The 17,913-nt window shown below is 39.2% G+C and overlaps 2 protein-coding genes across 2 annotated transcripts; both read right to left on the bottom strand.

The window, feature by feature from the left end:
- Positions 1-615: 615 nt before the first annotated feature.
- LOC132637705 (uncharacterized) lies at positions 616-1,325 on the bottom strand. The gene is made up of 2 exons (XM_060354757.1): positions 913-1,325; positions 616-865 (listed from the first exon to the last, which is right to left on the bottom strand). Exons 1-2 carry the CDS (start codon positions 1,323-1,325, stop codon positions 616-618), a joined length of 663 nt encoding a protein of 220 aa, XP_060210740.1.
- Positions 1,326-1,379: 54 nt separating this feature from the next.
- On the bottom strand, positions 1,380-12,331 carry LOC132637704 (uncharacterized). Its single transcript, XM_060354756.1, has 5 exons — positions 12,067-12,331; positions 11,380-11,675; positions 11,268-11,336; positions 11,061-11,210; positions 1,380-1,943 (listed from the first exon to the last, which is right to left on the bottom strand). The coding sequence occupies exons 1-5, from the start codon at positions 12,329-12,331 to the stop codon at positions 1,380-1,382; spliced, it is 1,344 nt and encodes a 447-aa protein (XP_060210739.1).
- Between the last annotated feature and the right edge of the window lie 5,582 nt (positions 12,332-17,913).

Below are 17,913 nucleotides of genomic sequence, written 5' to 3'. Positions count from 1 at the left end.
TCCAAAGTGTGAATGAGAACTTAAATGGAAGATGTTTCTGCCACATCTGGTTATAGTTATCCATCTCCACTTCTCTATGTCTCACATACTCCCAAGCACTTCTAACTGAAAACTTTCCATTATTCTCTAGTAACCACCATCTTTTGTCTAATTCAGCTGTTACCTGAGGAGGGGGAATAGTGTCTATCATATGTTTCACATACTTTTCTGGTATATATTGACTTAGAACCTGTGCATTCCATCCTTCTGTACTAGCAAAATTCTGAACTTCTATTTCCTCCTCCATACTATCATCAGGTAGGACATGATATAATACACCAAGGTTTGTCCAGTTGTCAAACTAGAAGCTAGAATTCCCTTTTTTTCACTTGCCACCATATCTGATGCTCCACTAATTCCCTTACTATCACTAATTTTCTCCAGCTAGGAGATGCCTCTTTAGCTTGTGCAATCACAGGATGAAGCTTTTTATAGTATTTATTTATCATGAAAGAACTCCACAATGAAAGCTATGTTCTGAGATTCCACCATAGTTTACAGAAAAGGGCATTTTTTAACTTCAAATAATGATCTGATCCCCAGTCCTCCTTCATCCTTAGGCAATGACAGTGTCTCCTATTTAACCCAATGTACACCTTTCTTGTCACCAGTGTTGGACCAGAAAAACCTTGAGAAGATACTATGCATTTGTCTGATCACACCCTTTGGAGGGTTCATTCCTGATAATAGGTATACTGGCATGCTTTGTAATACATGAGATATTAGTGTTTCTCTTCCTCCATATGACAGTAGTCTCCCTTGCCATGCATGCATCCTTTTGGTAATATTTTTCACAACTATATCATCGTGTGAAATTTTGTTCCTACTGTAAATATGGGGCAGTCAAGATAAGTGAATGGAAAAAGGCCTTGCCTAATTCCTATGGTTTGTTTCAGCCTTGAAACCAAGCCACTCTGCACCTTTTCATGAACATAGAATGCACTCTTATTCAAATTCACCAACTGGCCAGATACTTTCACATATCTATTTAACACTCTCATCATCAGTTTCACCGAGTATTGGTCAGCAGAGACAAAGAGAATTGTGTCATCAACATATGATAAATGATTAATCCTTGGACTCCATTTGGTCATACCATACTCCAAAAACCTTGGCTTTTTGTACAATGCATTTAGTCCCCTTGATAAGGCCTCAGCAGCTAAAATGAAGAGAGTAAGGGATAGAGGATCACCTTTTTTTACTCCCTTTGATGACTTGAAAAATCCATGTACTTGCCCATTCAAGAGAACTGAATACCAGTTGTTTGATAGTAGCCTGACCACCATGTCAATTAGCACCTCACTAAAACCAAATTTTCTAAGAACTTTGGTGAGGAAGAGCTAAGAGACTTTATCATATGCCTTGGTCATATCCAGTTTAACCACCACATTTGCAGTTTTGGTTCTCTTGTTTATCTCTCTGACAATCTCCTGTGTGAGTAGTACATTATCCATGATACTCCTTCCCTTCACAAAAGCTGATCTATTTTCAGAAATCAATCCTGGCAGTAGTTTTACTAATCTTTCATGCAGTACCCTGGAGATGAACTTGTTTGTAAAATTACTGAGACTGATTGGTCTCAGGTCTGAGAAACTTTGCACCTGCTCTTTCTTAGGGATAAGAAACATATTTGTTTGAGTGATGAATCTTGGTAGTTCTTGCCCCACAAAGGATTCCTTCACCATATCCACTACATCTAGTTTGACTATCTTCCAGCAGGATTGAAAGAACGACCCTGTGAATCCATCAGGACCACAAGCACTTTCTCCATTCAAGGCAAAAACTGCGTCTTTGACTTCTTCTTCAGTTGGTAGCATCTCTATCTTATGATTATGATCTTTTGTGACTAGAGTAGGGATATGCTTTAATAGACCAAACTTAGAAGGGATTCTATCTTCTTCAAACTGTTTCAGATAAAAACCTGACTGTTTCTTGTGAGATCTCCTCTTGATTGGTTAGCCAGTTTCTATCAGCATCTTGGATATTATCCACTCTGATCTTCTTTCTCCTCCCTTTTACATAAGCATGGAAGAACTTTGAGCTTCTATCTCCATTTTGAAACCATGTTTGTAACGACCCGTTTAGTTGTTATAGTACTTTTGACCTAATTACCCTTGTTGACCTTTCCCCAAGTCAATTTAGTATGATATATGACTTACTAAAGTCATTGGGTTGGGTTCCGTAAGGTTTGAGTGTAAATTGAGTCATTCATGGAGAAACTAGTTAAATTGACGAGTTAGAGTTGACCACGGTCAACGTCGGGTTAGAATGACCCATGTCTATGTTTTGGAAGTTCCAACATGTTATTATGATGATTTTGAACTTTTCCACAAGTTTTGGCGAGGTTTCAAAGAGTTTCAGATGGGTTTGGGTTTTGTCGTGCTCGTATTCGGTTTTTTCGCCGGAGGTCTGTGGATAGAAACGGCTCCAGATTGAATATCCGACCTTTTTCTGAGGGGGGTTTTAACCATTAGATCCGTATCGAAATTATGAAGCTATAGGAAAAAGAATCGTCGCGTTTCGCCTCCTGATGAGGGAGTTATGCCCATTTTAGTGCGGACTGCTGCAGCAGGTCTGCTATAGCGACCAAGAGGCCGCTATAGCTAAACCGCTATAGCGTTCTCGTGACCGCCACAGCGGGCGACAGGGTAGAAAATCCATATTTTAATATCCCAACATCTAACCATTAACCTCGAGACCCCAAAGTCAGTTTTCAACAGAGAAAGAGGCAAAATTCATTCCATTCTTTGGTGGAAGCATCTTGGATGGTAAGTTCTCCACCTTTATTTGTTCCTTTTCCTTTCTTCTTCAAGTTCCATGATTAGTTTAAGGTCCATCAATGGTGGCTGAAAATCCTAAAACGCTAGAATTAGTAAACCCTTAAATAATTGGTGGGTTGTTGATTTTATTGTTGATTAATCATCTAGGAGTATAGATTATCACTTTCTAGGAAAGAAATTTGATTTCTTATGGTTGTAATTGCTTGTTGAGACTTCGGGTTCTAATAAAAATGGAATCTTTGCTCTAAAATCTATGGGAAAGGGTAAAATTGATTAGAAACCCATGAATTGAAGGTTAATGATTGTAGAGATAGAAGTTATGATAAATTCACCATTAAAGGATGGTTTCATCCATTGAAAAGGGGTAGAAGTAAGGGGATCTTCTTCCCCAAATTGTTGTTCTTGTTTTAATATATAGTTTGTTGCTTACTTAGCATCGTATTGTTAGACTTTGACCGTTATGAGGCACTTCGGAAATAGAAGACTCTTGTGGAGTAGTTCGTGGCTCTTGTTCTGCATTCGAGGTAGGTTATGGCTTACTTTGGTTAGACTTTGATTAGCGAAACGTATGTATTGTGTAGAATTGATGGGAGAAAGCATGATTAGGTCTTCGGACATGGTGTTTGGCTGGATATTAGCTAGCTCGGTATGAATTCTGATCTTGTGGGCTCGTCGCCATTGCTTTATGTACTGAAATATGAGGTGTAGTTGTATTCATACAGTGGCGATTCGGGATGGATTTCTATTAGGTTGACTGTTGTTGATGGTGGCTCGTTGCCCCGTTATTATGATTAGACTTATTACCTGAATTGTCGTGTTGTACTCAATTCTCTTTTATGGTGACACATATCATCGGAGAAAGGAAGGAATACTAGGTTTAGACCTGAATGGTGGTTTATATATTTATGACAATATATAGATGAAAACTTGATGTATGATTTACTATTGAATATAATATATAGAAAAATGGAGCTTCTTGGTGATACAAGACTTAGCGTGAGGCGTACTTGCTATATGTGGAAGTAAAGAGGGGCATAGACTTTTATGTTGGAGGAGACAGTTTGTATGATCCATTTCATGGTTGTGTTGATCTAAGTCTTGATATGAATCTTGGCTTGTGACTTGTATCTTCACTGTTGCTTTATTGGTTTACATTGATTTACTATGTTTACACGCATTTATGCATTCATACACTCATACATGATGGAAATGGTTTGGTAAGGATTCATGAAAGACTTATGGCATGATGCCTTGTGTTTGACATTGATATTGCTAATTGTTCATAGTCCATACATACTAATGAACTAAAATACATCGAGATATACATTGTGATGTGTAATTAGTGAAGAAGTTAATATAATCTTCTTGTTGAGCTTTTGATGCTATTTGAGGTTAGTTGTGAGCTCGTGGTCCGAGCTTCGTTCCGGAAATGAGTGGCGTATATGTATGTATGGAAAGACACATATATGACCTAGATTATGGCCCCGTGGTGTGAGGTCAGTTTTGGAGATGAGAGGTATATTGATATGTCCGCGATCGAGGTTCTTTCCGTGGCGGAGGATTTATGACTCGGGTACGAGGAGTGGATCCGGAACGAGTGGTACATGGACACTATGGGTCCCATGCAGGTCATGACTACTGAGCTATGACATCAGTAGCATGTGTGTACAGGGTGTATTTGGCCAGTGCATTGCACATCATCATATTTTGCATTGCACATCATTACATTTTATTCTGCATTATTATATGGCTCGTTTAGTTCTGATTTTGGTGTGTTTGCTGAAATGGATGTTGTGGTATTGGTATGATCACTGACTGAGGTAAATTGTGGATTAGTGACTCTACTTAGGGAAGGAACTTGGACTTGTGATTATCGGGTGAGATTATTGAAACTCGATAGGCTTGTGGTTTAGAAGCTTCATCTTAGGTTGTGACTTGGATTTGAGTATTAAGTGCCTATATGTTTATCCTGTTGATTTTATACTTATATGCGTGAACTAATCTTAGTCGGCCTATGATGCTTACTGGTACATAGTGTTTGTACTGATACTACCTTGCTGCACCATTTTTGAGTGCAGATTGTGTTCCAGAGATTTCATCTAGATTACATCTGTAGCTTGAATCTAGTTTGCTCGACCAGATCCGAGGGTGAGCTTCTATCCATGCCATGCCACCTGAAGATCTCTCTTTCCAGATATGTATTTTTATTCCAGACATTCTTTGTTATTATATTTGGGATATACTTCATTCTTTAGACATTGTTAGTTAGAGTCCTTGTACGATGAATTTCAGATCTTGGGGGTGTAACAGTTAAAACTTCCGCACTTATATTATCTATTAATTATGAATTGTTTATTTATTTATTCATTCACATGATTATTGATTGTTTAAGTATAAATAATTAAAGAAGTTAAAATTGGCTAATGATTAATGGATTAACGGGTAAGGGTTCGCCTACTAGGGATAATAAGGTAGGTGCTCGCACGATCGGTAATTAGGGCCGGGACAGTTGGTATCAGAGCCTAGGTTCGTCAATCTCATTGTACAAGGACGTGCCTAGTGGAGTCTTGCGGATCGGTATGAAGAGCTCCGTACCTATCTGCGAGAGGCTATGGGACATTTAGGAGACTTCCACTTCTTTCATTCTTTCGTGCTACTTCATTCAAATTGGTATCTAGACGATTCCAATTGGTATCTGTACGTCTTTGCCTTATTCTTCCATGAATGGTCGAAACCCCTAAACTCTTATGCGAGCAATTTGTGTTATGGCATGGCCTGGTATGGTACTAAATGTGTCTTCCTAATTCGGACGCATGATCCAAGTTCAGTTTCCAGTTGCGACTTGAAGTCCAAAGCGCCATAACGACGTGCGTTAGAGCGTTATGGTTGCCAATCAAGATATCTTTCTTCTCATGGAGAGTGTGGCATTGCAAACTTCCTTTGGATAACATTCTGACCAGACTTGGATATACAATGCCCTCAAGGTGTTGGTGTTGTGTTTGGTTGTATTGAGTCCATTTGGGGGGAAGGGGTGACGTAGGAAATTAGACCTCCGTTGGGGATTTCGAGGCCACGGGTGAGTCTGTATGGTCTTTTTACATTAATATGCATGTTTTATTCGTATGTGTGAGGCCTCGGATGAAATGTTCGGTGATAGAGTGGAAAGCTGGGCAAATATCGAGCTTACTGCCCAAATAGGACGGCTGCGACGGGGTTTGTACCTCTGCGGCGGTATTGCTACAGCGATGAGCCCCTCGCCGTCAGTGGTCAGCCATGGTCCATGTGTCCGCTGTGGCGGGCCGTGTCCCGCTATGGCGGTGTCGCTATAGCGGAACATGGGCCACCATAGCGATGGTCAGGAATCTTTTGGTTCGCTATAGCGAGACCGCTGCAGCGGTGGTTTGATCGCCGCAGCGGTCGACAGGAAACAATGAGCCGTGTTTTTTTTTTTTTTAACTTGAATTAGTTTCTTCTGGGGGTGAGTTCCCTTGCCTTATCTTTTGATTATATATCATCTTAGGCTTGAATTAATGGTGCAAATGTATGGGGACTAGTTGGAGAAGATCAGTTTCTACCTTAGCATTGAGAATTGAATAATAGGCTTTAAATATTAGTTTAATTAGTGAGTCTTGCCTATAGTAAGATGGGATTTCATGAAGTAGTAAAATCTCTAATCTAGACTAAGATTGATTAAGGATAAGAAGGGGGATAGTTCGAAATAAGAGCTAATAATTTGGAAGTTATGTTGAGGTTGTACAATGTGAAGTCGACTCGAGGGTTATGTATGAATTGGTAAGTTCTAGTATGTCATATGCTATAGGGGACATTGGTTGGATAACAGAAATGAAAACTCTAGTGGTTATTGTGTCATTTACGGTTGATCAGAGATGATATTATTTATTGTACTATATTTTCGTAATTACCTATGTGGTTATTGAGCTTGAATATATGTTTGTTGGTTTGTGTTCCCGAGTTGTACGACATCTTGCTAAGGTAAGGCTTATTTTCGAGATCTCTGAGTTATGTTTTGTCGTATTAAGTAATGGTGATCTTAGTTAAATTAGTTGTCTAAGTCAAAAAAGGGGTTAAGTATGGACTTAGTGAAATAGGTGTCTAAGTCTTGGTTTGTTGAGATAGACATGAGGAATAAGTAGTAAATTGATGGTAGTTGAGATTTGTCTAAGAGATGACATATTGTTGTGACTTCATAATAAATAGTAAATTTGCCATAATGTGAGAAATATAAGGATGTTAAACAGTTCCGATAGGGCAAGATGTTATGAAGAGTGTCCTAACAAATTAGTCTCAAGGAAAAAGGATAAATGAGTTGGTGGAATAGATAAGGTTGTTGGGTTTCACGTGGTCCTTTTGTAGTATTAAGTAAGTGATAGAAATAGAGAGGTTCGGGTAAGTTCGTGATAAACTGTTATTCGGCTTGAATGGTTGATAGGTAAAATGTTGACTTAGTTAGTATTAAACAAAGCGTGTTGAGATATGCCATCTTAGTTTACCGATCTAAGAAAGGTTGTTGTTTGCGTTGGTGATCATAAGGCTCTAGAGAAGTTGTAATCATTAGAGGTATAAATTTGGATTAGTATGATCAGACTCTGATATATTAGATGACGCCTATGTGTTCTAGCAATTCCTGTGGTAGGTTCGAGTACAGAAATAAGGAAATTGGGTCTTTGAGCAAAAGTTAGAATAAGTTTTGGCTGATAAGATGAGCGGATAGTAGTTAGGGCGCACTTGGTGCCGTGGAGGCTTCCGTGTTGTTATAATGCATGTCCTCGGGTTATCGTCAACCTTCGTACTCCCCTTCTTCGTTCGAGGATGAACGATGGGTAAATTGGTATCTGATGTAACGACCCGTTTAGTCGTTATAGTGATTTTGACCTAATTACCCTTGTTGACCCTTCCCCAAGTCGAGTTAGAATGATATATGACTTAATAAAGTCATTGGGTTGGGTTCCGCAAGGTTCGAGTGTAAATTGAGTCATTCATGGAGAAATTAGTTAAGTTGACGAGTTAGAGTTGACCACGGTCAACTTCGGGTTATGATTACCCCATGTCTATGTTTTGAAAGTTCCAACATGTTATTATGATGATTTTTAACTTGTCTGCAAGTTTTGGTGAGGTTTCAAAGAGTTTTAGGAGGGTTTGGGTTTTGTCGCGCTCGTATTCGGTGTTTTCGCCGGAGGTCTGTGCATAGAAACGGTTCCAGATTGATTATAAGACCTTTGTTTTGAGTAAGGTTTGAACCATTAGATCCGTATCGAAATTACGAAGCTATAGGAAAAAGAATTGTCGCATTTCGCCGTTGGATGAGGGAGTTATGCCCATTTTAGTGCGGACTGCTGCAGCAGGTCCGCTATAGCGACCAAGAGGCCGCTATAGTGGTCCGGTGACCGCCGCAGCGGCTGACGGGGCAGAAAGGCCCTATTTTAATATCCCAACGCCTAACCATTAACCTCAAGACCCCAAAGTCAGTTTTCAAGAGAGAAAGAGGCAAAATTAATTCCATTCTTTGGTGGAAGCATCTTGGATGGTAAGTTCTCCACCTTTATTTGTTCCTTTTCCTTTTTCTTCAAGTTCCATGATTAGTTTAAGGTCCATCAATGGTGGGTGAAAATCCTAGAACCCTAGAATTAGTAAACCCTAAAATAATTGGTGGGTTGTTGATTTTATTGTTGATTAATCATCTAGGAGTATAGATTATCACTTTCTAGGAAAGGAATTTGATTTCTTATGGTTGAAATTGCATGTTGAGACTTAGGGTTCCAATAAAAATGGAATCTTTGTTCTAAAATCTATGGAAAAGAGTAAAATTGATTAGAAACCCATGAATTGAAGGTTAATGATTGTAGAGATAGAAGTTATGATAAATTCACCATTAAAGGATGATTTCATCCATTAAAAAGGGGTAGAAGTAAGTGGGTCTTCTTCCCCAAATTGTTGTTATTGTTTAAATACATGGTTTGTTGCTTACTTAGCATCATATTGTTAGACTTTGACCGTTATGGGCGCTTCGGAAATAGAAGACTCGTGTGGAGTAGTTCGTGGCTCCTAATCTGCATTCGAGGTTGGTTATGGCTTATTTTAGTTAGACTTTGATTAGCGAAATGTATATATTGTGTATAAATGACGGGAGAAAGCATGATTAGGTCTTCTGACATGGTCTTTGGCTGGATATTAGCTAGGTCGGTATGTCTTCTGATCTTGTGGGCTCGTCTCCATTACTTTTTGTACTGAAATATGAGGTGTAGTTGTATTTATACTGTGGTGATTCGCGATGGATTTCTATTAGGTTGACTGTTGTTGATGGTGACTGGTTGCCCCGTTATTGTGATTAGACTTATTACCTGAATTGTCGTGTTGTACTCAATTCTCTTTTATTGTGACACATATCATCGGAGAAAGGAAGAAATTTTGGGTTTAGACCTGAATTGTGATTTATATATTTATGACAATAACTAGATGAAAACTTGACATATGATTTACTGTTGATGATAATATATAGAAAAGTGGAGCTTCTTGGTGATACAAGACTTAGTGTGAGGCGTACTTGCTCTATGTGGAAGTAAAGAGGGGCATAGACTCTTATGTTGGGTGAGACAGTTTATATGATCCATTTCATGGTTGAATTGATCTAAGTCTTGATATGATGTGGCTTGTGATTTGTACCTTCACTGTTGCTTTATTGGTTTGCATTGATTTACTATGTTTACACTCATTTATGCATTCATGCACTCATACATGATGGAAATGGTTTGGTAAGGATTCATGAAAGACTTGTGGCATGATGCCTTGTGTTTGTCATTGATATTGCTAATTGTTCATAGTCCATACATACTAATGAACTGAAATACATCGAGACATACATTGTGATGTGTAATTAGTGAAGAAGTTGATATAATCTTCTTGTTGAGCTTGTGATGCTATTTGAGGCTAGTTGTGAGCTCGTGGTCCGAGCTTCATTCCGGAAACAAGTGGTGTATATGTATGTATGGAAACACACATCTATGACCTAGATTATGGGCTCGTGGTCCGAGGTCAGTTTTGGAGATGAGAGCTATATTGATATGGCCGCGATCGAGGTTCTGTTCGGGGCGGAGGATTTATGACTCGAGTCTGAGGAGTGGATCTGGAACGAGTGGTACATGGACACCATGGGTCCCTTGCAGGTCCTGACTACTGAGCTATGACATCAGTAGCATGTGTGTACAGTAAGTATTTGGCCAGTGCATTTCATTACATTGCATTGCACATCATCATATGTTGCATTGCACATCATTACGTTTTATTCTGCATTATTATATGGCTCGTTTAGTTCTGATTTTGGTGTGCTTGCTGAAACGGCTGTTGGGGTATTGGTATGATCATTGACTGAGGTAAATTGTGGATTAGTGACTCTACTTAGGGAAGGAACTTGGACTTGTGATTATCAGGTGAGATTATTGAAACTCGACAGACTTGTGGTTTAGAAGCTTTCTCCTTAGGCTGTGACTCTGTTATGGGATATTCTGTGACTTGGATTTGAGCATTAAGTGACTATTTGTTTATCCTGTTGATTTTATACTTATATGCGTGAATTAATCTTGGTCGGCCTATGATGCTTACCGGTACATAGTGTTTGTACTGATACTACCTTTCTGCACCCTTTTTGAGTGCAGATTGTGTTCCAGAGATTTCATCTAGATTACATCTCTAGCTTGAAGCTAGTTTGCTCGATCAGATCCGAGGGTGAGCTTCTATCCATGCCATGCCACCTGAAGATCTCTCTTTCCAGATGTCTATTTTTATTCCATACATTCTTTGTTATTACATTTGGGATATACTTCATTGTTTAGACATTGTTAGTTAGAGTCCTTGTACGTACTTTCAGATCTTGGGGGAGTAATAGTTAAGACTTCCGCACTTATATTATCTATTAATTATGAATTATTTATTTATTTATTTATTCATTTGGATGATCATTGATTGTTTATGTATAAACGATTAAAGAAGTTAAAATTGGCTAATGATTAATTGATTGACGGGTAAGGGTTCGCCTACTAGTGATAATAAGGTAGGTGCCCGCACGATCGGTAATTTGGGTTGTGACAATGTTAGTCTTGATTTCTGTCTCCAAAACTTTTCTTCCAAGTATAAGAATCTACTAAGGTCTGCCTACACCCTATGTAGTCTTTCTCTATTCTACACTGTTGGAGATGTTTCAAACTATTCCTCATGGACTTTGATTACCTCTTCAAGTGACGCAATTTGCTGAAAAATATTGCCATATGTGTTCTTGCTCCAACTTCTCAATGCATTCTTCACCTTTTTGAGCTTGTGATGAAACTTGGTACATGGATTTCCTTCAAAATCTATACGCCAGTGTTGCTTGATAATCTCCTAGAAACTCTCATGTTGGACCTAAAAATTCAAGAACTTATAAGGCTTTATGATCACCTCAGCAGTTGTGGAACACTCTAGTTCCAAAGAAGAATGATCAGATCCCTTTTTTATCAAATGAATTACCTTCATAGTGGGCATTACATCTAGCAATTTTATCATTACAAACCATCCTGTCTAACCTTTTAAAAATGCGTGCTTCTTCAGCTCTTCCATTCCACCATGTATATGTACTACCTACGTATCCAAGATCCTGTAAACCATAACTGCTAAGACAATGATTGAAAGTTGCTACTTCATTGTACAAGACTGGCAGACCTCCTAATTTTTCTTCTTCTGAAGATATGACATTGAAGTCACCTCCCACTAGCCAAGGTAAATCAAAAGGATTAGAAACCTGGCTAATAGAATCCCATAGCATTCTTCTTTCTCCAGCATCACAAGAGGCATACACCAATGTTAAGACTATGATAGTTTTAAATTTGGTGAAACATCTTCAAAGTAATCTGCTGTTCATTGTCAATCTCCTCTGAACCCTATACATCCTCTGAAAGGAATAACCTAATTTTGCCTGAGATATTGAGAAAAGCTGTTTCCATACCCAACTTTTCTTCTAAAATTTTCTACTTGTGCAACATCTTCAAAAGGTTCCATCAGGCTAATAATACTGTATCTATTTCTTCTATTCAGATTAGTTGATCTCTCAAAAGATTGTTGAGTATTAACTGATTTGATATTCCACAGCTTATTCATCATGATTAAGAGAGTTTGGAGGCTACCTGCCTTTTTGATAACAGTTTGACTGGGGGAACAGGTTCCTTCTTTTCCTCCTTTTGCCTTAGAGTTTCTCATTTGCCTTGTCTGTCTAGGAGAGAGATCTGCTTCTCTTGACACCTAGTCAACTTGAACATTAAGCAATCTTCCTTAAGATCCTCATCTCTAATTTCCTGAGGGGGATTACTTGTCTGAGTCTTTGGGACTGTTCTACCAGGCTCCTTTGCATGATTAATAGGACTGATATTTGATGATTTCTCCTCAGTTCCCTCTTCTTCTGTCTTATCCTCTTTCCACTTATCATGTTCACCCTTTTCCACCACTACTTCCTGGCTTGTACTAGACATTTGTCCATTTGATTCTTGTCCCTCCACTGATTCTGCAGGCTTTCCATCTGTCTCTCCTAACTCTGTGTTAGTATTGATTAGTATTATTGATGACCTGTTCTTCTAGTTGATCAGTATTATCTACTCCCTCATTGATTGATACTACTGCCTCCTTTATCATCTTTGAACCACTGCTTCCATCCGCATCAACCATTAGAACCTCCTTCTGATTTTTCCGTATAATATCTGACAGTTCCACTTGATCTTCAATAGGAACACTACTCTTTGCTTGTTTACCAAAAGATTTTTCTACCCAAGGCTTTGTTGACTCTTTTTCTGGTTCAGAGTTTCCTTTGTTTTGCCTCTCTTTTTCCTCCAAGTTGATTGCCTTCTCATTTTGTTCATCAAGGACTGCAGAAGAATTATTTATTTCCACATTATTACCAACATCATCTGATTGAGGATTATTGAAGATTCTCTTATCCTTTAAAATCCCCCAACCATTGATCACTCCTTTATGCTCCACCTTCTTGTTCATATTATCTTGAGTCCTCTTCTGTGCCCTTTCATTATTCCTCCTACCATGATTCCAATCATCTTTTGCTGGCACTGCATTATTCATTGCTTTCTTTCCTTTGTCCATCACAAGATTTGTGCATGTAGCATCCTTTGTCATCTTCTCTTATTGTTTCATGTTTGCAGCAGTAAAAACTTATCTCTGCAGGTTCTTCTTCCTTGTTCTCCTTAGCTAGTTTTAAATCTGGATGAAGTATAAAGCATTGCTTCTCATTGTGCCTTTGTAGTCTGCATGATTTATAATACTTTGGCATGTAATCATATTTAATATCAATCCAGTTTGCAATGATCTCTCCAGTGAGCGACCTTTTCATACCAACATTTATTCTTTTAGGGAAGTCTTTTTATAAATCAACCTCCACCTTCACCTTTGCACAACTAGGCCTAGACTTGTTCTTCGCTGCCATATCAACATGTAATGGTTTCCCTACTGCTTTAGACATTGTAAAAAGAGACTCCTTAACAAAAAAGTTAGGAGCTAATGAAGGAAAAGATATCCATGCAAGGGCAGTTGAGGTTTCATATTCAGGATGGAACCAAAGTTCCAATTTTGCACTCTTTCTGATAGAATCCATCCTTATCCTTCAAGTTTTATGCAGGTTTGGACATCACATGAATATAGTCTTCCATGGATGATAATATGAGGAGCAGATGTCGTTCACACAAGTATCCAATGGGGCACTCATATTTAATCTCACATTGAAGAGGGATTATTTTGCGTAGTTCTCCAAGTTCAGGCCATCCATATGAGAACTTACCTATCACTGCGTATTGGAGTTTCTCTTGTATTATCATTGCATTCACTTCTGCTTCATCCCACAACACCATGGGCTCACCATACACATTCGTTAAAGGTTTCTCTTGAATAGGGTTTGGGTTAGGTTTTATAGTGGTTGTTTCAATCAAAGGGTTTAAAATCTGGGCATATAGATGTTTTGGTGGTGGTTCTTCATGAGGCCGATGCTGGTCACCCCCAAGTAGGGGTGTCCATGCACCGACGGTGGCCGTAGCCATGCTGACGACAAGCACTAAGGTTTGTTTTTTAGGGTTTTCTTTGAGAGCTTTTTTGAGCTTTCTTTGAAATTTAACTTTTTTGACTATGTAACCAGTACCCTGATGTTGGGCCTGAGCGGCTAATAACTGAGTCAACAACTGAATAGCCTCTCGCATCTCTTGGCCTGAGACATCATATGGAGGAACAGGGGGTACTGTTGCTGCAGCCCCTCTGGGATCTGCTGGAGCGGAAGGTCTCTGAGAAGACTGGGATGGGTCCTCACTCTGAGACTCGCCATGACCTGTAGCTACTGGTGGCACTCTAATAGTACCCTAATCTGTCACAGCCTTTCCTCTCTGGCTGGCTAAAGCTTTCCTCGTCACAGGCATCACTGAAACCACAATACGTTATTAGAGAAAAAATTCCTGATGGTGCTACTCTGTCGCACGATCTAAGATTAGAAAGGAGGAAAATCTTCCTAAATACCCTGCAACCTCTTGTTTATAAGTGTGGTGTACAGCACACCATAAACAAGACTCTGCTAGACACGGCTTGTAGACAACCCTAGGATGCAACTGCTCTGATAACAAGTTTGTCACGACCCAAACTGGAGGCCATGATGAGCATACGGGCCCTACCTGCCGAGCACCGCTAAACATACTTTCCTATCATAATCATGAACAAAAGTGGACCTCAGGGGTCACCAGATGAAATTTTGCTAAACATATTAGAAATATACTAAGAAAGGGATGAGCCCAAGAAGACATACTATGCAACTATATGTCACGACCCAACCCCGTGGGCCGCGACTGGCACCCTAGCTGGGTACCCGTACATACCTACCCGACCGAATTTCGTATCATACAGTTTTTTTTTTTTGAAACAGAAATTACAAAAGTAAGCCGATACAACTACGGCACGCGCGCAAACATATATATATCTGAACATACAGAAACATACGGATAAGCCGACAAGGCTAACATACAGACGAAACCCGTAACCCACATCTATCTACAGGCCTCTACAGACATACAGAGTCATATGACGGGACAGGGCCCCGCCGTACCCAGAATATCCATACATACAGAGTATACAGAAGACAGGAGATATATACCAAAAATATACGCTCCGGATCAAAGGAGCTCTTCAAAACAGCTGAATCAGAAACCTACGCTGGCGGCGTATCACCTGGTGCGTCGGTACCTGCGGGCATGTAGCGCAGCCCCCGAAGAACGGGGGTCAGTACGAAAAATGTACCGAGTATGTAAAGCAGAACATAACAGATATAAACATAGGCCGAACCGGAGTCACAGAAATATAACGAACAAAACCATAAATCAGACTGACGGACAGAGTCATGATCCAGACAGACATACAGAATCGTGTTCTTTACAGATAAACAGAATCATGGTTCGGACAGACAGACGGAATCCTAATACGGACAGATGAGCAGAATCAGAATCCATACGGACATACAGACATAGTCGTAATTCAGACGGACAGACAGAAGTATGTCAGATAGAATTATGCATGTAGAGTAGTACAGAGTCATACAGAATCATACAGAGGCATGTGCTTATATAAATATAGATGGCACACGCATACATTCATACAGATCCCGGCCCTGTCTGGGGGCGCGGTAACAGAACCCGGCCCTCTTAGTACGGGATGCGGTGGACAGACAGAATCAGATCAGATCATATGCCATCCTGGCCGCCATCCCCATACACAAATCATAATGTCATACAGACATACAGATCCCGGCCCGTACGCCGAGGGACGCGGTGAACAATGCAGAGAAATATGCACGATAACAGAACCTGGCCCGGGTCGCAGTGAAAGAATGCATTGAGACAGACACGAACCGATAAATGAGAAACTACTTACATACAGACTCAACATACAGACTCGATCAACCTGAAGGGTTCCAAATGGCGAGTCAAATCATAGTATCCAGATAGTATGCATAGTACGAGCCTACATCCTAGTCGGGAAGGCACGACAGATTATTATCAGAATCAGAATCTCAGATGTTCAAAAATCATTTCGTATAAATCGCACAAAAATGGTTATATCATACACAAAATAGTAGTCCAAAAGATTTTTAGAGAAAATCGGACAAAACGGAAATATTTAAAATTTTACAGAAGATATCGGGCCTTGTGGGCCCGCCTCGGACCAACTCGAGGCTACATAGGTAAATTATTGCTAATAGACCTTATGAGGTCATCCATGGTCGTTTGGAAGTGTTCCGACTCCGTTTGGGGAAGTTTTGTACAAAAATTCACTTTAAAGGCAATTTGTAAGAAAATAGCTTCAATTGAATTGAAGGAATTGGAGCGGTTTTCCGTCTCGAATTCCGGGGAACGGAGTCGTACTTAAGGCTCGCGGCCGAGCCTATCACATCCAGAACATGCCTAGGAACATAGGGAAATGCTTCACATACCTCGATAGCGCCTTACGCTCGCTTGGCGTCAACCCAAATTTCGTCCAAAATCTGGAAATGGTCAAGTTTACCATTTGTTAGTTTCATTCTTTCCATATTCCAACTTTACACATACTTGCCTACCGAAATTTCGGCAGCATTTCCTCTGTATATACGACATCCCCGAGACTTAGCTCGGCTCAATTCATCAACACAACAACCCAGAAATGACATCAAAACATCAATGGACATTAAAACATACACTAAGGCATCATTAGCCATCTTTCGACATAACGAAACATTTTTCGTTTCAAACTTGCATTTCCAAACCAAACTTATTATTTTCATATCCATTATCCATCAAAATCATTACGACATACACCGGAGGCATCCATACCATTTTCACATAATATTCATAAGATACACAAACATTCCAACTTTCCATTAAATCACTACTTTTCCAATCTTTTCCTAACTTTCAACATACAAGTTCATAACACATTTCCATCTTCCAAATTCATCAACAATAATCATAATTTGCCTCTTGATACCTTCATTTCCATTTTTACATAAATCATAACAAAGTTGCATACTTTCCTACAACAACTTGATAACCATTTTTCCAAAACAATAAAGATTGTTATCTTTTCCATTCACTTCACCATAACATACTTAATATACAAACAAGATCAAATTCATACTCCATCAACACATGACCATACCACACGGCCACCTCCTACATTCTTCAATTTTCACTAATTCATTCCACTTCCATTTCTAATACAATTTCCACCACACTACAACTAAATTACAACATGAATTCAAATCATTCAAGACATGTAATACATATACATATATTCGGCCAACATGCATATCTTTCCACACACAAAATTTCCATGTTTTTCATTCATTCACACATACTACAACATACATATACCATTTATAACATAACAAAAGCATTAAATCCTCACCTTTCTTCAAGTTCTTCACTTGGAGGATAGAATTGCTTTCTTGCCACAATACTTATACCAACTTGTAGAGGGCTTTGCACTTGGTAATATTCCCACAAGAACTTGATTTTTAAACCAAAGATTAGGCCTCAAAAAAATTTTCTTTCTTTTTCTCCTTCAAACCCGAAATGCCTCTTTCTCTTCCTCTCAATTCTTTTTCTTGAAGCTTCTTTGGATAAACATGTATTATTACCTCTTTATATTAACTAGTCATGTGACTAATCACATGACTTATGGCCATGGATTTTGGGCCAATATGGCCGGTTGGGCCTCCAAGTTTGGGCCTTGTTCTCTTATTTTTTTTTTGAGTCCAACTTGGCTAATTTTGTAATTTATGGAACAAGTTTCCAAAATTCCAATTTTGCCCTTCGCCTCCTTCCGTAATTCCACACCAACGTATTCATAACCTACACATTCATACCAAGAAATGTCCAATAGTGGCCTTATTCATCACAAGTCCATTTATCTTGAATTTTTCGAATAAGGGAAAATGTCGGATGTAACACTATACTAGTCAAAAGCTGAGCAAGTCGACATGGTCATTGAGAAGTACCATACAACGAAAATATAGGCTGAAGGGGCCACACAAAACCTAGCT

The sequence above is a fragment of the Lycium barbarum genome, chromosome 4, assembly GCF_019175385.1.
Source record: "Lycium barbarum isolate Lr01 chromosome 4, ASM1917538v2, whole genome shotgun sequence".
NCBI lineage: Eukaryota > Viridiplantae > Streptophyta > Magnoliopsida > Solanales > Solanaceae > Lycium > Lycium barbarum.
This window is presented reverse-complemented; position numbering and strand designations above follow the sequence as displayed.

Excerpts from the sequence above, each read along its gene's own strand:
- LOC132637705 (XM_060354757.1), bottom strand. The coding sequence starts at position 1,325 with ATGGTGGTCAGGCTACTATCAAACAACTGGTATTCAGTTCTCTTGAAT. Across the intron at positions 866-912 it reads AAACAAACCATAGGAATTAG|TAGGAACAAAATTTCACACG; the intron begins GCAAGGCCTTTT and ends CCATATTTACAG.
- LOC132637704 (XM_060354756.1), bottom strand. The coding sequence starts at position 12,331 with ATGTCTAGTACAAGCCAGGAAGTAGTGGTGGAAAAGGGTGAACATGAT. Across the intron at positions 11,337-11,379 it reads TTAAAAGGTTAGACAGGATG|GTAATTCATTTGATAAAAAA; the intron begins GTTTGTAATGAT and ends CCCACTATGAAG. Across the intron at positions 11,211-11,267 it reads AGTGTTCCACAACTGCTGAG|GAGATTATCAAGCAACACTG; the intron begins GTGATCATAAAG and ends GAGAGTTTCTAG.